This window comes from Entamoeba dispar, genomic scaffold, assembly GCF_000209125.1.
Source record: "Entamoeba dispar SAW760 scf_1105229463715 genomic scaffold, whole genome shotgun sequence".
In the NCBI taxonomy this organism is placed as follows: domain Eukaryota; phylum Evosea; order Mastigamoebida; family Endamoebidae; genus Entamoeba; species Entamoeba dispar.
This window is the reverse complement of record NW_001855831.1, coordinates 1-18,601: the sequence shown is the minus strand read 5'-3', so window position 1 is coordinate 18,601 and position 18,601 is coordinate 1. Positions and strand designations below refer to the sequence as shown.

General features: G+C 22.6%; 6 protein-coding genes across 6 annotated transcripts, besides 47 other annotated features; 5 read left to right on the top strand and 1 right to left on the bottom strand.

Moving 5' to 3' along the window:
- The first annotated feature begins 22 nt into the window (after positions 1 to 22).
- Positions 23 to 178: a microsatellite.
- Positions 82 to 151: a microsatellite.
- Positions 179 to 229: 51 nt separating the features above from the next.
- Positions 230 to 342: a microsatellite.
- EDI_330480 (uncharacterized protein) lies at positions 339 to 4,262 on the bottom strand (the record flags this gene model as incomplete). The annotated part of the gene is made up of 2 exons (XM_001741385.1): positions 339 to 571; positions 617 to 4,262. The coding sequence occupies 2 exons, from the start codon at positions 4,260 to 4,262 to the stop codon at positions 339 to 341; spliced, it is 3,879 nt and encodes a 1,292-aa protein (XP_001741437.1).
- Positions 585 to 605: a sequence feature (AT_rich).
- Positions 1,236 to 1,264: a sequence feature (AT_rich).
- Positions 1,319 to 1,490: a microsatellite.
- Positions 1,958 to 2,013: a sequence feature (AT_rich).
- Positions 2,052 to 2,124: a sequence feature (AT_rich).
- Positions 2,206 to 2,388: a microsatellite.
- Positions 2,918 to 2,955: a sequence feature (AT_rich).
- Positions 3,194 to 3,271: a sequence feature (AT_rich).
- Positions 3,351 to 3,390: a sequence feature (AT_rich).
- Positions 3,548 to 3,711: a microsatellite.
- A 462-nt stretch (positions 4,263 to 4,724) lies between the features above and the next one.
- Positions 4,725 to 4,759: a sequence feature (AT_rich).
- Positions 4,760 to 4,841: 82 nt separating this feature from the next.
- Positions 4,842 to 4,865: a sequence feature (AT_rich).
- Positions 4,866 to 4,872: 7 nt separating this feature from the next.
- Positions 4,873 to 4,984: a microsatellite.
- A 1-nt stretch (position 4,985) lies between these two features.
- Positions 4,986 to 5,577: a repeat region.
- Positions 5,578 to 5,607: 30 nt separating this feature from the next.
- Positions 5,608 to 5,678: a sequence feature (AT_rich).
- A 22-nt stretch (positions 5,679 to 5,700) lies between these two features.
- Positions 5,701 to 5,867: a microsatellite.
- Positions 5,706 to 5,823: a microsatellite.
- Positions 5,799 to 7,007, top strand: EDI_330470 (uncharacterized protein; the record flags this gene model as incomplete). Its single annotated transcript, XM_001741384.1, has 1 exon — positions 5,799 to 7,007. One exon carries the CDS (start codon positions 5,799 to 5,801, stop codon positions 7,005 to 7,007), a length of 1,209 nt encoding a protein of 402 aa, XP_001741436.1.
- Positions 7,008 to 7,059: 52 nt separating this feature from the next.
- Positions 7,060 to 7,126: a microsatellite.
- Positions 7,127 to 7,154: 28 nt separating this feature from the next.
- Positions 7,155 to 7,258: a microsatellite.
- Positions 7,259 to 7,263: 5 nt separating this feature from the next.
- Positions 7,264 to 7,854: a repeat region.
- Positions 7,855 to 8,017: a microsatellite.
- A 21-nt stretch (positions 8,018 to 8,038) lies between these two features.
- Positions 8,039 to 8,077: a sequence feature (AT_rich).
- A 22-nt stretch (positions 8,078 to 8,099) lies between these two features.
- Positions 8,100 to 8,196: a microsatellite.
- A 78-nt stretch (positions 8,197 to 8,274) lies between these two features.
- Positions 8,275 to 8,429: a microsatellite.
- A 73-nt stretch (positions 8,430 to 8,502) lies between these two features.
- Positions 8,503 to 8,680: a microsatellite.
- A 10-nt stretch (positions 8,681 to 8,690) lies between these two features.
- Positions 8,691 to 8,736: a sequence feature (AT_rich).
- A 375-nt stretch (positions 8,737 to 9,111) lies between these two features.
- Positions 9,112 to 9,188: a sequence feature (AT_rich).
- Positions 9,189 to 9,249: 61 nt separating this feature from the next.
- Positions 9,250 to 10,935, top strand: EDI_330460 (calcium-dependent protein kinase, putative; the record flags this gene model as incomplete). Its single annotated transcript, XM_001741383.1, has 1 exon — positions 9,250 to 10,935. One exon carries the CDS (start codon positions 9,250 to 9,252, stop codon positions 10,933 to 10,935), a length of 1,686 nt encoding a protein of 561 aa, XP_001741435.1.
- A 60-nt stretch (positions 10,936 to 10,995) lies between these two features.
- Positions 10,996 to 11,018: a sequence feature (AT_rich).
- A 183-nt stretch (positions 11,019 to 11,201) lies between these two features.
- Positions 11,202 to 11,249: a sequence feature (AT_rich).
- A 340-nt stretch (positions 11,250 to 11,589) lies between these two features.
- On the top strand, positions 11,590 to 13,023 carry EDI_330450 (uncharacterized protein; the record flags this gene model as incomplete). Its single annotated transcript, XM_001741382.1, has 1 exon — positions 11,590 to 13,023. One exon carries the CDS (start codon positions 11,590 to 11,592, stop codon positions 13,021 to 13,023), a length of 1,434 nt encoding a protein of 477 aa, XP_001741434.1.
- Positions 13,024 to 13,077: 54 nt separating this feature from the next.
- Positions 13,078 to 13,141: a sequence feature (AT_rich).
- A 30-nt stretch (positions 13,142 to 13,171) lies between these two features.
- Positions 13,172 to 14,203, top strand: EDI_330440 (uncharacterized protein; the record flags this gene model as incomplete). The annotated part of the gene is made up of 1 exon (XM_001741381.1): positions 13,172 to 14,203. The coding sequence occupies one exon, from the start codon at positions 13,172 to 13,174 to the stop codon at positions 14,201 to 14,203; it is 1,032 nt and encodes a 343-aa protein (XP_001741433.1).
- Positions 14,204 to 14,353: 150 nt separating this feature from the next.
- Positions 14,354 to 14,392: a sequence feature (AT_rich).
- Positions 14,393 to 14,489: 97 nt separating this feature from the next.
- On the top strand, positions 14,490 to 15,818 carry EDI_330430 (elongation factor 1-alpha; the record flags this gene model as incomplete). Its single annotated transcript, XM_001741380.1, has 1 exon — positions 14,490 to 15,818. One exon carries the CDS (start codon positions 14,490 to 14,492, stop codon positions 15,816 to 15,818), a length of 1,329 nt encoding a protein of 442 aa, XP_001741432.1.
- Positions 15,813 to 15,875: a sequence feature (AT_rich).
- An 11-nt stretch (positions 15,876 to 15,886) lies between these two features.
- Positions 15,887 to 15,937: a sequence feature (AT_rich).
- A 12-nt stretch (positions 15,938 to 15,949) lies between these two features.
- Positions 15,950 to 17,317: a repeat region.
- Positions 17,318 to 17,319: 2 nt separating this feature from the next.
- Positions 17,320 to 17,390: a repeat region.
- Positions 17,391 to 17,395: 5 nt separating this feature from the next.
- Positions 17,396 to 17,523: a microsatellite.
- A 12-nt stretch (positions 17,524 to 17,535) lies between these two features.
- Positions 17,536 to 17,671: a microsatellite.
- Positions 17,632 to 17,817: a microsatellite.
- Positions 17,733 to 17,885: a microsatellite.
- Positions 17,886 to 17,958: 73 nt separating this feature from the next.
- Positions 17,959 to 18,085: a microsatellite.
- Positions 17,996 to 18,135: a microsatellite.
- Positions 18,136 to 18,268: 133 nt separating this feature from the next.
- Positions 18,269 to 18,413: a microsatellite.
- Positions 18,332 to 18,476: a microsatellite.
- Positions 18,477 to 18,494: 18 nt separating this feature from the next.
- Positions 18,495 to 18,601: a sequence feature (AT_rich).

The following is an 18,601-nucleotide window of genomic DNA, read 5'->3' as shown; positions in this document are numbered from 1 at the left end:
ATGATTTAGATGATGATATTTCAAATGAATACAAAAATAAACAATTTATTCTAAATACTAAATATTATTGATTACCAGATGAACATAAAATACTAATTAAACAAAAGATACAAAAATAAAATGATAAATAGAATAGAATAAAATCAATAAATATGTATTTCATAAATAAAATAATAAAGATAATTATGGAGATAATAAGAGTTTAAAGAAATGATCTTTTTAAATTATTAAATATAAAAGAAATTAATACAATGAAAAGAACACAACAACAATAATAATGTATAAATATAAATATTAGAATAGAAATAAAAATGAATTAAATAAGAAGAAGAGTATAATTAATCATTAATAATAAGAGAATTCAAAATTGAATAGAGAGAATGTAATCCATCTTTCATTTTTAAATGAAGTTGAAAATATTTCTTGTTTAATATTGTTTCATAAAGATTTAAACATTCATTACATAAATCAAGAAATGAAGTTATTTCATTCAATAATTGTTCACGATATTCTTTATTAATATCAGTACTTTTGATCATTTCAAAATATTCAATAATTCCACCATTCACTTCTAGATATATGAGTAATAATTATTAAATTAAAAACAATAACAAACGAGGAATTAATGAACCTTGTAAAAGAGATAAGAGAGTCATCGTAGGAGTATTTCTTTGATTTGAGATAATAAATTGTGAAGTAAGTTGTTTTTTCTTCTTAATTACATCATCAATACAACATTCAATTGGAGTACAAAGATATTCTTCAATATGAAGAACTTTTTGTCTTATGAGTTCAGAAGGGAGAGGGTGTTCTGTTGTAATATATAATTTTTTCTTCCATATATCTTTTATAGTTATATTTTTATTATCTTTTGTTTTAATGATAGGTATTTCAGATATGAATTTATTTGTTTGATCTTTATCTTCTAATTTCTTAACAGAACCTATTTGAATAAAAGATGTGTTAAATGGTAATTCATTAATGTCTTTATTTTGATTAATTATTGTAATAGTTCCATTCAATGTAACACCAAGTGATTTTGTCATTTGTGTAATTGCTTCTCCAATTCGTAATTCTGATCGATAGATATATTCTTTGTTTTCTAATTCACCCCATTCTTTTCCTATAAATTTTACAAAATAATATTCTCCAATATACATGAGACTTTTATCATTTTTCATTTTATATAATTCTCCCATTTTCAAATAACATTCTGAAACTTTATTCATTTCTTCTTTATATTTATAATATTCAATTAATATTTCATTCATTTTTATACTATAATCATACATCTTTCCTTTTGTAAAATATTCAATACTTTTATTTATACTTCTTTCAATTCCATTTTCATTAAATGGATATTCTCTATCATTTTCTTTAATTTTAATTTCTTTTTCATCTATTTTTGTATAAAATGGTATTTTATTTATTTTAATTAAATCTTCTTTTATTGGTTTAATACAATACCATATTATTTCAATTATTTTATTCATTCCAATTCCTGCTTCAATATAATTCCCACTTTTTTCTTGTGTTTGAACAACTTTATCAATCCATGTATAATATAATCTTGGATACTTTTGATATTTCTTTGAAATTTCAATATATTTTTCTTGAATAAGATTCATATCTGTTTTATATTTGTCCATTTTAATTAATTCATGTGAAACATTTAAAATTTCTTTAATTTGAAAGATAACTTTATTTATATCATTTTTAAATAAACTCTTTTCTTCTTTATTCTTTATTTCTGCTTCTAATGTTTCTTCTAACTTTATACTTTCTTTTAATTGAAGTTCTGTAATTGCTGTAATTGAATAATATGTTGTATTTGAAAGTGTTTTATGATATTTATAATCTATTTCAAGTATTCTTTTATAATATTTATAACATTTCTCTCTAATTGTCTTTTCTTTATCATTCATCATTTTTATGATATTTCTAATTAAAGGAAATGAAAATATTTTTATTTTCAAATAATCTATATTTTCTCTTATTATTATTTTATTTATTCCATCAATGAGTTGATCTAAATAATCATTTCTCATTGGAATATAAAATAATAGATTTACCATTATATCAATATATTTTTCTTTTATTTCTTCTTTTTTATTTAATATATTAGTAACTTCTTGAATGATTATTTTTCCACTTTCAATATAAATTTCTTTAAGTGTTATTGTCATTTTCATTGGTCGTCCAACATTTCCTTCTGTTTCTATTATTTTATACTTTTCTTCTTCTTTCTTTTCATTTCTTCTTATAGACTTATATTCTTCATTCTTATTTATTTCTATTTTCTCTCTTTCTTCATATCTTATTCTTCCTTTTATTTCTTCTCTCTTTATCATTCTATCAATATCTATTTCTGTATTTCTAATTCTTTCTACAATTTTTATATCTCTTCCTATTTTTTGATACCCTTTTAGAATAAATTTTATTGTATCTGCCATTTTCTCTTCTTCTTCTTCACTCATCATTATTTTATTATTTTGAATCATCATCAAAAAACAACAATAAAAGATAATATGTTCCCATTCTTCTCCTTTATTTTGCCATTCTACAATATTATTACTCTCTTTCAAATATTCTTTAATACATATTTCTTTTGTTTTATTATTAATTCTTTTTATAATTTCTTTATTGTAGAATAAGAATGTAATTATATAACTTGTTCTTTTTGATATTTTTAATGTTTCAACAATATATTTCCAATATTGTACAAATTGTTTATTTATTACTTCATTTTGTGTTTTTATTGAGAAGATTCCTTTGTAAAATTCTTGATTATTGATGAATTGATTAAAAGATTCTGATACATCAATTTGATGATTAATTTGATGAATTTCTTCTTCATTAATTATAGTGTTTATTTTATTAATTAATCTCCCAAATTGATAACTTACATTTCTAAAACAATAATATTTTATACAATAATCTTTAAAAATAATAAATGTATTGATAAGATGAATTAATATTTGATGAATATTTGATTGACAATATTTCTTTATATCATCTTGTTCTAATACAAGTGAAATCATATTAATGAAAAATCCAATTCCTATAATATAAGGTTCTGGATTTATATTAAAATCAGAAGTTGTTTTGATATTTTCTATATATTTAGTAATAATTTGTATAAAAAGATCTGTTTTCAATTCATTCTTTTGTATAATTGTTGAAATCACTTGAGAAATAATTTTTTGAGATAATAAAAAAGAAATAGATGATAATTTTGATATAATAAATGTTAATTTATTTATATTTATTACATCATTTCTTATCAGTATTTGTTTAAGAAAAAACAATATAATTTCATATCCATTATATTTATATTGACAATTAGAAAGTTTATTTAATTCATTTTCATTATATTTAAATATTTTAAAACAATTAACTTTTTGTGTACAATTTCCTATAACAAGATATATTATACTAATATTTCTTTCTTTTTTATATCCAATTATTATTCTTTCTTCTTTATTACAACTTATTGTTGATAAATTAATAACTCCTTTATATTCTTCTCCTTTATTATTAAACAAAATATTTATTTTTTTATTTTGTTTTTTTGTTTTAAACATTATCATAATTTCTTTTGTTTCTATTATTGTTTTAATCTTTTTCGTTTCTTCTTTGTTCATTTCTATAATTCCTTCACTTTCAATTTCAATTCTTCCTTGTTTAATTTTTTTAATTCCTTCTATCTTTTTAATAAATACAATATACTTTTCTTCGTTGTATTGTTTTATTTCATGTTCATCAAAACTTATCATCTCATTATTTGTTCCTCCTATACCTATTTCAATTTGACATTTTTCTTGTTTCATCTCTTCTTCTTCAATCACTTCTTTGATTGTCTTTTGTTTATTATTCACTTTTCTAATTTGAATACTATCAATTCTTTCTCTTCCATACATAATTTCATTCATTGCAATTATTCCAATTCTTTCAATGTTATAGTTGTTAATATGAATTCCTTTGTTTTTCATTTCTTCATTAATACAACAAATACAAAGACTCTTCTTTTCATATTTATTTTCTTTGTTATTGAGTACAACACTTTCTGGTATTTCTATACATCTCATCTCAGAAACTATTTCTTTTGTTTCATCAGAAATCATCACAACAATGATTTTACTCACATTCTTTCTTTCAATTTCAATTTTATTAATCCTTATACATACTGTTTTATATTCTTCTTCATTTTCTTTCATTCTCATGAATTGTGAATCAAGAAGATATCCCAAATCACCTTCCATCCTTTTAATTCAAAGTTCTACGATGATTAATGTATCTAATCTATTTTTAATTTTGAAACCAAAAGGAACTGAGAAATCAATCGACACATGACGAATGTTCTTCAATATGTAGAGACAAGAAGAATAGGGGAAAGAAATAGAATAACTCGAATTGAACATCCAGAGAATAGTGAAGTAATAGTGAAGAAGGAATATCAGAGATTAGATACAAACACAACCCCATTTTGTTGTCAAGTCGAAGAGTGATAATTTGATTATTTTAATAACATGAATTCTGGTAGTTTTGATTTTATATTCATCTTATTATTAAGTAATCTGTTGAGAATATGAAAATACAATGCATGATGTCAATAATTCAAATTGATGAATAAGAAACAAATATGTGATGAATAAAAGAAGAATAAGAATGAAGTGGTTAATGAATATAATTGTATCATAAACAATCAATATAATGAAATCATCAATAAAATAATAATAAAATGAAATATGAAAATTATCAACAATAATCATTAATCAACAATTTCATTAATGAAATAATCAAAATATAAAATCAAATTCATCATTATATTCTCTCATTTCAATTATTTTTAATATAAATTAAAACAAAATGATGAATAAAGAATGAATAAATATAAAATATAAATAAAATAAATAAATAAGAAGATAAATAAGATAAAATATATAATAAATAATAAACAAAATAAAATAAAGATATAAATAAAAATAAAAAGTAGATAATTAAGTATTAATAGAAATATTTTCTATTGTTCCTTGCTCAGGGGAGATTAACTAATCCCATCCCTGAGCTTTAAATGTATTTGTTCTTCAACTATTGCCTTATTCTTTGCTTCTAGTTGTTGAACTGTGAGATTTTCCTTTTCTTGTTTTGATGTTGAGTAGAGTATTTTAAACATCAATTATTTAAATATTCATTATTAAATTTCTTTTTAATTTGATGGGTTTGAATTTCTTCTTTATTTTCTTATTTTAAGGAGAATATATAATTACTACTGTATTGCTTTGGGTTAATATTCTTTTTAGAATCAACCACTAAACCCTTTTCCTTTGATAATCTTATATTATCAAATAATACTTGTATTCTAACAAGTAATAATAACATCTTTATAAATACCCATTCGTTTATTGTCCAATGATATTCTGTCATTGTACATAATAAACACTGCTATTCTTACAGTACTGATTAAGATGTTTTTCTAACCAAACGCAACGTCATAACCAGTCCATAACTGGTGTATTTGAATGATGGAAATATTTAGTGGAGTGTGTGTTGTCTCTGACGTACTACCTTCGAATCCCAAATAATGAATAAAATAACAACAAAATGAAATATTTAATAATTATAATTTATTAAAAATAAAAATAAATAACATTTTATTTTATTTCTTATTATTTATTGTTTTTCATAACAAATATCAATTAATAAAAATAGAATGATGATAAAATAATAAAAAAGAAGAAATTAGAACACAAAAATAAAAGAACTAATAAAAACAACTAATAAATAATAAATCAATAATGAAATTAGGATATAATGAAATAATGATAGTATCAATGTATTTTAATGATATTAATGATTTTATTAATTTAGAAATGGGAGTTAAAAGATATAGAGGAAATATGGAACGATTTCATTTTAATCCAATTCCATTAAATAAATATTCAAGAAAATTCTTTCCTAATATTGAAACATTTCATATTTATAATGAAGATGATAAAATATTTAATGATGGAAGAATATTTAAAAAAGTAATATGGTATTTCGTAGAATATTCAACATATTTAAAAAAGAAAAAAAAAGGAAATATCTATAAAAATATAGAATATACAGAATCAGATAGAAAATCATATGGAACTACAATACCAACAGAAGTTAAATCACTTGGAGATAATTGTTTTGAATATTGTAATGAATTAACATCAATTAATATACCATCATCAATTAGTAAAATAGGATATCATTGTTTTGAAGAATGTACTTCACTAACATCAATGAATATAGACAATCTACAATTTATTAGTAAAGAAAGAATATTTATGAATGAACCAGTGTTAATTAGTTTTGAAATACCAGAAAATCTAAAAATAATCAATGGAAAGAATATTTGCAAGAAAGATATTAATGAATTTATTATTCCATCTTCAATTACTAAAATAGGTGATTGGTGTTTTAGTTATTTTTTATCATTAAAATCAACTAATATACCATCATCAATTAATGAAATAGGAGATAATTGTTTTTTAGGATGTTCATCATTAAAATCAATTAATATACCATCATCAATTACATCATTTGGAGGTGGTTGTTTTTATGAATGTTCATCATTAACATCAATTAATATAGACAATCTACAATTTATTAGTGAAAAAAGAATATTTATGAATGAGCCAGTGTTAGTTAGTACTGAAATACCAGAAAATCTAGAAATAATAAATGGAAAGAATATTGAAAATAAAGATATTAATGAATTTATTATACCATCTTCAATCACTAAATTAGATGATGGTTGTTTTTATGAATGTGAATCATTAAAATCAATTACTATACCATCATCAATTAGTGAAATAGGAAATAATTGTTTTTATGAATGTGAATTATTAAAATCAATTAATATACCATCATCAATTACATCATTTGGATATGGATGTTTTTATGGATGTGGATGTGTTGAAGAATTAATGAAAAATAAAACAATACCAAGAAATTGTTTTGATGAATGGTATTGAATGAAATACAAATACAATAAATGAAATACAATATAATTTGAAGAAGAAACAAATTATAATTGACTATCATTTATATTATTATTATTATTTTCTTATTTATTCATTTTGATATTATTCTTTTCTATCTTATTGATTGATATATCATTCTTTATATTTGTTTTATAATTCTTTTTTATTCTTTATTTCTTTTTATTCTTATTATATATTCTTATCTTTCTTTTTTTTATTTTATTTCTTTATATCTTTATTTTATTTGGATTCGAAGGTGCACGTCAGAGACACTACACAGAATACTAAAATATTTCCTTCCTTCGATTCACCCAGTTATGGACTGGTTATGACGTTGCGTTTGGTTAGAAAAACATCTTAATCAGTATGCAAGAATAGCAGTGTTTATTATGTACAATGACAGAATATCATTGATAATAAACAAATGGGTATTTATAAAGATGTTATTATTACTTGTTAGAATACAAGTATTATTTGATAATATAAGATTATCAAAGGAAAAGGGTTTAGTGGTTGATTCTAAAAAGAATATTAACCCAAGGCAATATATTAGTAATTATATATTCTCCTTAAAATAAGAAAATAAAGAAGAAATTCAAACCCATCAAATTAAAAAGAAATTTAATAATGAATATCTACATAATTGATGTTTAAAATACTCTATTCCACATCAAAAATGAGAAAAGGAAAATCTCACAGTTCAACAACTAGAAGCAAAGAATAAGGCAATAGTTGAAGAACAAATACATTTAAAGCTCAGGGATGGGATTAGTTAATCTCCCCTGAGCAAGGAACAATAGAAAATATTTCTATTAATACTTAATTATCTACTTTTTATTTTTATAATTTATATCAATTTTCTCTTTATATTTATTATTATTATTTTATTTATATTATATTGATTTTATTTATCTTTTCATTTATATATTTTATTTATTATTATATCATTTCTTTTCTCTTATTATTTCTTTATCATTTATTATTATTTATTTGATTTTTATATCTTCTATCTATATCATATGAAATTAATATTTATTATTTATTAGATATTATATATTAATCATATAACATCTATAATTGACTATATAATAAACACTAATAATAAATAATACATATAAATAAAAATCATAAAAATAAAAATGAATAAAATAAATTGCATAAATAAAATAAAGTTAAATAATTTGTATCAATAAATTAAACACTTTTTTATTGCATATTTCTAATTTCTATAATAAAAAATACACCCATTATTTCATCATTCTTTTCATCTTTTATTATCACTTTTTGAATTATTCATTTTTATCTTCTTTCATTTTATATTCTCAACATTCTTCTTTTATTCTTTTCATCTTATTCTACTTCTTACTTTTTTATACACTTCTTTCTCTTCATTTTTCTCTTATTTGCTTTTTTAGTGACCATTACTTACAACAGATAAAATAAACAATAATGATATGATATATTAAGTAGTAAAAAGCTTAATTCAAAGAATAAGAATAAAGAATGAATAAGAAATAATAAAAACAATAAAAATATATGACCAATTATAATAATATTGATAATGAAAGAATGTTATACGTATTAGAAATATCAATAGAAATTATAGAAATAACAATAAACACATTAGAAAAATAATAATACTAATATAATGAACAAGAACAACATAACCAATTCAAAATATTTTTTATCATTCATTTTGAATAAATAAAAATAATATTTTCTTTCATTTACTGAAGTTTGTATCAACCTGAATTGAACATATCCATCCCATAAATAAAAGTAACCCAAATACTCTTTAAACTTATTAAGTATTAACTTTAACTTCAATAGATTAGTTGGTATAAGAATAAATTACACAAGGACCTTACTAGTACAAAAATGTACCAAATTTCAGACCTATTAACCAGAGTTTTGCTCATTTGTATTGATCTTCTTTAAGCAAAACATAGACTAGAGAGAATTTTATTAAAAAGTGGATAAAAAAAAAGAAGTGGCTTACTTAAAATGAATTTAAAATTTTACGAAACAAGAGGAGATAGTTTTCTGATATGACCCCAATCCAAGTTAACACTTCATTTTATAAGAGGTGCAAAAGTTTTTTATTATAAATTGTAAATAGTTTTATAATGAATAAACAATAAACAATTTTCAAGAAAAATTTGAATAAAAATAGGTATATATAACACATAATAAAAAACCCTAAGGATTGTTAACTAAAAAAAGATAAGAAGAAATGAACGAAGAAGAAATACAAAGATACAGAAATTTTAAATTTGTTTATGAAAGGCCAGAACGTGGAAATATTCCATATTGCGATGTTTATGAATGTGAATCAAAAGAGAACGGACGGTACCTATGTCATATTATAAAGAAATACCATTTAAAAAGTATAGAACAAATACCATTTATTGAGAAAGAATTAAATGTATTGAATTCATTACAACATACAAATATTCTTGAGTTAGACTCTTATTTTCCTGTTCAAAGTAGAAATGAATTTTGGTGTGTTTTTAAAGGAACAAATTATGAATTTTCAAGATATGGTACTCTTTGTATTGAACGAACTACAAACACAAATGTAGGAGCATTTTTATTTGATATATTAAGTGCAATGCAATACATAGTTCATAGTAAAATGTTATTAAAACCAAGAATTAACCCAAAACAGTTTTTCGGTTTTCACTCACCAGATTCTCCTTTCCCAGTATTGAAATATTTATATGAAGAGCAATTTGATGAAGGGGAAAATAATGCTAATTTTGCTTATTGTGCTCCTGAGTGTTTTGTCGGAAAGACAAGTGATGTAAGTTATCTTTGGTCATTAGGAATTATTTTACTTAGATTTTGGCTTGGATATAAAGAAGCTAGTTCTCCTGAAGAATATTTAAAATCAATAGAAATTATTAAGAAAGAAGGAATTTCTAAACGATTTGTTAAAGATGAAAATAAAAGATGGGTATTATCTATGTTACTTTCATATGATGAAAAACAAAGAAAACAAGGAGATGGAATTATTCTTTCTGGAATGTTTCTTGAACAAAATTTTGAAGAACGTATACATCAAGGAAATGCTGATGATTATGAAATAATAAAAGAAATTGGAAAAGGGGCATTCGGAAAAGTATTTTTATGTAATAAAATTAATACAAAAGAAGAAGTTGCAATTAAATGTGGAGATCAATGGATTGCACGAGAGAATAAAATATTAATGTTATGTCAACATGAAAATATAATGAAAGTTTATGACTATTTTAAAGGAAATAATATATTTGGATTTACTGGAGAACATCATTTTCTTGTAATGGAATATTGTAATAAAGGGAATTTAGAAGATATATTAAAAAAAGGTAAAATTAAAGAAAATGAATTTTGTTCTTGGACAAAAGATTTATTAAATGGACTATATTATCTTCATAGAGTAAAACATATTGTTCATAGAGATTTAAAACTTGGTAATTTATTATTACAAGAAAATAAGAGAAATAATATTCCAATTTTAAAAATTAGTGATTATGGATTAAGTAGAGAAATTGATGAAGATATGATGAGTTGTGTTGGTTCTACACAATATAAATCACCTCAAATTCTTTTTGGATTAAAATACTCAGAAAAAACTGATTTATTTTCAGTTGGTGTTATTTTATATAAAATGTTAACTCAACAATTCCCATTTGGTGAAGAAGTTTATGAAATAAAAGATAACGTTCTTGATAGAAAAGAAATCGAATTTGAAATTCCTGTTGAAGAATCAAAGAAAGATTTTATTGCTAAATTACTTGAAATTGAAGAAGAAAAAAGAATGAATTGGGAAGAAATACTTAAACATCCATTTTATCATGAATTAATGAATAATAAATTTCATTCTGATCCTTCTTTATTTGAATCACTTACATCTTCTTTTGATGTAACTTCTTTTTGATTGATTGATTTGATTGGTTATTAAGTGTTAGTTTTTTTGTTTTTATCTTTTGTTTGTTTGAAAAATATTTTATTATTATTAATGAATCACTTTTCTAACTATTACTTATTCCTTCATTCTTCTTTTTTAACTTATTTTTTCTTTTTTATCAGTTTTGTTGATATTTACCAATTTACAATTCAACGTAAAGATACATAATGAGTGTTATCTTTTAGCAAGTAAATGCTATTACACAATCCTTCTATCTATTAAACCTAAGGATGCTGTTATTATTTAATAGATTAATACATTATTTTTGTATTAATTATAAAAATCAACACCATTTATCTATGTTTTTCTTCTCATAACATTTCTTTAAAAGGTACTAGTAAAAAGAATAAAAGAGGGAGATATTTAAAGAATTGTTTAATCAAATAAAAAGGTATTATTATTACAATACAGAGACCATTTTTGATTTTGTTTTATATTGAGGGTTATTATTTTAATTTCCGTGATGAAATGTATTTCTGTTTTAGAATGAAGATAAAGCTAATCAAACATATTAATTAATCATTGTATGTAATTGAAGAAAATAAACGTTATAAATAACAAAATAATAAAACCCTGATTTTAAGTAAAAAAAAATATAAAAGAAGGAATTTGATAAAAAGAAGAATGTACAAATTTGATAATGCAGAAATTGAGAAAGAACAAACAATATTACATGTTCCTAAAGAATGTTATTTTTATCTAACAGGACATTTTCAATTTGAAGTATTACAAGGAGATGTTTATGTTAATGGAATTAAAGTAATGAAAGGAAATCATTGTATTGAACAATCACACTTTAGTCCAGCAATACCATTTGTTTGTAAAACTAATGCAGATATTCAATTTAAACCATTAACAACAAGTTGTGAAGAATTATATGAACTTCCAAGTTCATATTTAATGAAAGAAACAACAAAAGAAGATACATTACTTTCATCAAATGCATTTACATTTGGAGGAATAAGAATTGTTAATAAATCATTGGCAAATAAAATGAATATTCCAAAAAATTGGAGAAGAGTAATTCAACGAATAAAAAATACAGCAAAACAAGGAGTTGTAAGAGTTGGAGTTGTAGGAGGAAAAGGAGTAGGGAAATCAACATTTGTTAATTTATTAAAGAATTCATTAGTTGAAGATAATAAAGTGTGTATAATTGATGTAGATCCAGGACAACCATTTTGTGGTAAAATAGGAACATTTTCATTAATAGTTTGTGATAAACAAAATTTTAATGAATCATATATTGGAAAAACATTTTATGAAGAAAATAATTTTGTTATTGGATCAAATAATTTAGGAAATAATACTTGTCTTGTTGTTCAAACAATTAAAGAACTTATTCAACTTTATATAAATAAATATAGTAATCTTCCTCTTATTATTAATACTGCTGGATGGAAAAGTGGTTTTGGACTTGAATTACTTGAATTAGAATTATCATTAAGTAGAACAATGTTTGTTATTGACATTATTGATTCACCAAATTCTATCATCAAAGAATTAGATCAAATTTGTCCAATTCATATAGCAATTCAATCTTGTGTTAATAAAGGTTCTATTCTTCCTAATTTATTAATTTCTTCATTTAAAAGAGATTTATCATTATCTAATTTAATGATACATTCAAATTGGTATTCTATTCCTCTTAAAAGAATTGCTCTTTCTTATTTAGATGATTTTGATCCTCATTTTGCTCTTCTTTCAATTAATAATAAATATGTATTTCTTTCTCATAACCATTCACTTGAACCTCATATTATTAATAATATAACTGATTATCCTGTTTTTTATAAACCTGATAATAAATCTGCTCTTTCTACATTTGGAATTGGATTGGCTCTTGTTAATGTAACTTCAAAAACACTTTATATAAAAACTTCAATTGGTGATGATAAAATGAAAGATGTTAATACAATTATTTATTCAGTATTTATGGATTCTCCTGTAATGCATCCAATAGTTGATGGTGAAATTGGACCTTATATGGCATTAGATCAAGATGTCAGTGGATCAGAACGTTCTCAGTTTAAATTTATAAGAAGAAATTTTGATTAATAATGAAATGATTTAATTTGATTTTTACTTTTCTTTTATTATCAAATATTGAGGATTTATTATGTTTTACTATATTTATACTATAAATATAGTAAAATAAAACTTAAATAAATAATAAGAAGATGAAATGATTAAAAGATTGTAATTGATGGAAATTATTGATACCACCAATGATATTGATACTATAACCACAACTATGAAAAGACTCTCAACAACTCCAAATCATAAATTAATTGATAGTCTTCCTTATAACTTTGCAAATCAAATAAAAATGATTCTACTAAACGAAGGTAATCATGATGGGTTGGATGAAGTCATTTGTAAATTAAACCAAATTGCTGACGAAACAGGAAATGGAAATGTTCTACTTCCTATTGTTCAAAACTTTGCGTTAATTAAAGATCAACAAATGAGACCATTGACTAGTATTGAAATTACTGTGTTTCATTATCAATTATTAGAACCGTTCAACACAATAATCAATCCCAACGACCTTATTAACGCAATTTATTGTGTTCCAAGAACAAATAGTTGTTTAATAAGAGCATTCTTTTATTGGAGTGGGTGTTATTTTCTCAGATTGAACTTAATGAAGAAAGCAGAATTTATGTTTAGAAATTGTTGTGAAATACCACTAATGAAAAAAACAGCTAGTAAGTTTGGAATTGAAGCATCAAAAAAACTTATTTTATTAACGGCTGCTCATTTTGAACAGTACACCATTCCTTTTCCTTATTACCTTTTTATTCCAAAATGTTATAAAATGATAGCAAAACTTTGTGGCGGATATAATCTTGAAGGCATTAACCGTTATTCATCAGATAAAATATTTAAAGAAGATGGAAATGATGGTGTTGTTGAATACTTATATCAACAATGTCAAATCAAAGCAATTGAACATATAGCAAAAGCATATTCTACAATTTCAATTGACGACATTATAAGGAAAATAAATATAAGTCAAAGTGATTTGATTAATTGCATTGAACAACAAAATAAAAGAGGAAAAGATTGGGTAATTATTCATGACACAATCTTGTTTGGGAATAATCATCTCATCAACCAAATCCATAACGAATCATTTTTACTTCAAATGACTGAAGTAACATTACAACAAGCTAATGACTTTATGAACCTTAAGAAAAAACAAAGAAATCAATCAAAAATGAAAAGTGATTAAAAACAATTCAATCTTATTTTATTTTCCTTGTTATTTTTATTTGTCTTTTAAAAAGAAACAATATCTTTCAAAAAAATTGAAAAGAAATAAATAAACATGAAACATTAAGTATTTTTTTAAAAAGATAAAAGTCAACAATGAATCATTACGTAAATATAAATATTGATTTTTAATTTAATTTGATTAAAACAAAATGAAAAGAAAGTAATTATCACCCTAACCCTAATATAAACCCTTTCATATTTAAACAACTATCTTCTCTATCTTTGCATTCTCCATCTTCTAAATGCCAAAGGAAAAGACTCATATTAATATTGTCGTTATCGGTCACGTCGATTCTGGTAAAAGTACTACCACTGGTCATCTTATCTACAAATGTGGTGGTATTGATCAAAGAACCATTGAAAAATTCGAAAAAGAATCTGCTGAAATGGGTAAGGGTTCATTCAAATATGCTTGGGTCTTAGATAATCTTAAAGCTGAAAGAGAAAGAGGTATTACTATTGATATTTCATTATGGAAATTCGAAACATCAAAATACTATTTCACTATTATCGATGCACCAGGTCACAGAGATTTCATTAAGAACATGATTACTGGAACTTCACAAGCTGATGTTGCTATTCTTATTGTTGCAGCTGGTACTGGTGAATTCGAAGCTGGTATTTCAAAGAATGGACAAACTAGAGAACACATTCTCCTTTCATACACTCTTGGTGTTAAACAAATGATTGTTGGAGTTAACAAGATGGATGCCATCCAATACAAACAAGAAAGATATGAAGAAATTAAGAAAGAAATTAGTGCATTCCTTAAGAAGACTGGATACAATCCAGACAAGATTCCATTTGTCCCAATTTCAGGATTCCAAGGAGATAATATGATTGAACCATCAACCAATATGCCATGGTACAAGGGACCAACATTAATTGGAGCACTTGATTCAGTCACTCCACCAGAAAGACCAGTTGACAAGCCACTTAGACTTCCACTTCAAGATGTTTACAAGATCTCAGGTATTGGAACAGTACCATGTGGAAGAGTTGAAACAGGAGTCCTTAGACCAGGAACTATTGTTCAATTTGCACCATCAGGAGTATCATCAGAATGTAAATCAGTTGAAATGCATCATACTGCACTTGCACAAGCTATTCCAGGTGATAATGTTGGATTTAATGTCAGAAACTTAACAGTTAAAGATATTAAGAGAGGAAATGTTGCATCAGATGCTAAGAATCAACCAGCTGTTGGATGTGAAGATTTCACTGCACAAGTTATTGTTATGAATCATCCAGGACAAATTAGAAAAGGATACACTCCAGTTCTTGATTGCCACACTTCTCACATTGCATGTAAATTCGAAGAATTATTAAGCAAGATTGATAGAAGAACTGGTAAATCTATGGAAGGAGGAGAACCAGAATATATTAAGAATGGAGATTCTGCTCTTGTTAAGATTGTTCCAACTAAACCACTTTGTGTTGAAGAATTTGCTAAATTCCCACCATTGGGAAGATTTGCTGTTAGAGATATGAAACAAACAGTTGCAGTTGGAGTTGTTAAAGCTGTTACACCAAGAGCTTCTAATGCAGCAGCCGCTGGAAAGAAGAAATAATTAAGATATTAATTATTTAAATAAAGAAATTGTTTATTTTTTTAAGAAATAAAAATTGGAAAGAGAAGTTAATAAAGAAAATAGAATTTTATATAATAAGATTTGATTATATTTTTATTCTCTTTTTCTCTTTCTTTTCTGTCATTTCTTTATCTGAAAGAAATACATTTTAACAACATTTATTTCATCTCAATCACAACATTTCGTTTTGATGTGACACATTCTTCTTTTCCACAATAGACTTTTCAAATCAATTCTATTCATTCTGTTTTGTCAACATAATGATTCTCTCTTTTATTTGTTATTTTCTTATATAACAAATTACCATAACTACTATCCTTCCAATTTGAATAACTCCTTCACTTATTTTATCACTTAAATTAAATATAAATTCTAATATTGGTATTATTCTTTAATATCAAATTTCTTCATTTCTTTATTCTTCCTTTTGATTCTAATGAAAATAAATATGATTTTGATTCATTTATCCATTCATAATTACCACCTTCATCAATTTTCTTATTAACATATCCTCAAAATTTATTTCCTTTTGTATCTTCAATAATATTTATTATATCTTCTTTATTTATTATTCTTTGTTCAAATACTGATGTGTTCTGATTCCAATCATCTTTATCTGAATCAAATAGTATATTTGATTACTTTTCTATTTGTTTATTATTCTAGTTATTCTATTTAATTTTTTGATTTAACACTCCTCTCATTATTTCTAATCACCCTTCTTCTTGTCTCTTTTTTATTCTTCCTCTCAAAATAATCACTATAATATGTTTCCCATTCTTTTTTCTTTTTATTAAATGATTCTGTGATTTTATCTTTTTCTTTTGGTGTTCTAAATAGTTTATCTCTCATAATCATTTCTTCAATTGAAGTGATTGTGTTGATTATTTCATTCCGTGTTTTACTTAGTATTTCAGAATCATTATTACATTCTTCTATTATTTTCTTCATTTGATTCTTTATTATTTCTATTGTTTTAATTGTTTCTTGACTTTTTTCTATTATTAGGTTTCTTCTTCTTTCTGTTTCGTCCATCCTATCAATTATTCCTTCTCCTCTTTTAATTGCTTCTGAATATGTTTCATCTGGTTTTATTTCAAATATTTCATTTTTAATACATCCTAAATAATAATGATAATGTTTATTAATATCATCAATTGATTGTTGAATATTTGGAAGTGTTTCTATTTCTTCTTTAAAGAATTGAGTGTTCTTATTTATTAACTCTTCCATTTTAATTTAATGAATATCAGATTAAAATCAGATGATTAAATAATTAAATACACGTTTATAAAATATCATTTTATTTATTATTTTAATAAATGTTATTTCATTTTTATTGTTTTAAATAACAATAATAAAAACAAGAAAATAGAATAATAAAAATAAGAAATAACAAAACATTTCATCATATTTAATAATAATATCACATAATAATGATATAAATGAAAATGAAATAGAAATGAAAACGCAATTAATCATAAAAAATATATAATTAAGTGTTATTAATTTTATATTGTTCATTGTTCTGGTGAGATTAACAATATCTCTATTTATTATTTTATTGTTTATTGTTTATTTATTCTACTTCTTATTCTTATTTTATTCTTATTTTCTCTATATTTCATTTATTTATTCTTTTAATTAATTTAATATTAATTTATTCAATTATAGTTTGTTTAATAGATGTATAAATTTCTTTTTATTCATATAATTGTTCAACTTCATTATTATTATTATCATTTAAAATTGTAATGTTAATGTTATTCTTTGTTATTCTTAATCTTATAACTATTCATTTATTTATATTATTATATTTATTATATTTTATTTGATTTTATCTAATAAAATATTTGATATGTTGATTATCAATTTATTCTCTTCAAAGATGTGTATCTCTATTATTTGTTTTAATTTAATTTATTCTTTCTTCATTTCTATGTATTGTTATATCATTTGTTCATTTTGTTCATTTATTATTATTTTCTTATTTCTTATTTTCTTTTTATCATACCATTATCATTTAGTTGTTATTCATTGTTATTTATCATTATATTCATGTAATTCTTCATATTTAGTATATTGTATTTGTGATTCATTAAAATATGGTGTTATATAATATTCTTTTCTTTATTCTTTTCTATTATTTGTTTCGGTTCTTTCATTTTAGTTATTATCTTTGTTGTTATTTCTTCTGTTATAATTATTTCATTTTCTCTTTTATATTCTATTTCATTTATTGTTTTATCACGTCTTTCATTATCTAATTTAATTGTTAATTGTTTCATATCATTTTGAATAGATTGTTCATTAAATATTCTTCTTATTTTTCATTTTCATTCAATTAATATATTCTTATCATTTTATTTTGATTCTGTGTTGTTTCTCTAGTAATTATTTCTTTATCAGTAAATGAAACAATGATAGTGTTGTTCTATTTCATTGTTCATTTAATATAATTTATACTCTTTCATTTTATCAATCACCTTTATTATTATTTATATTTATAATATCTATTTATTATTTTTCAATATTATCATATTTAATTATATTATTTCAATTAGATTTATTTTAAATTAAATAGAATTATATCAATTATGATAATATAATAATTTATATGAATAATTGTTATATTATTATTTAAATACAACTATGTAATTATTTTTAATTATGATAAAAATACATTTAATATTCTAAATTAAATATTATTATTATTTAATATTATTAATTTAATTATTTATTATCTTTTAATCTAAAATATA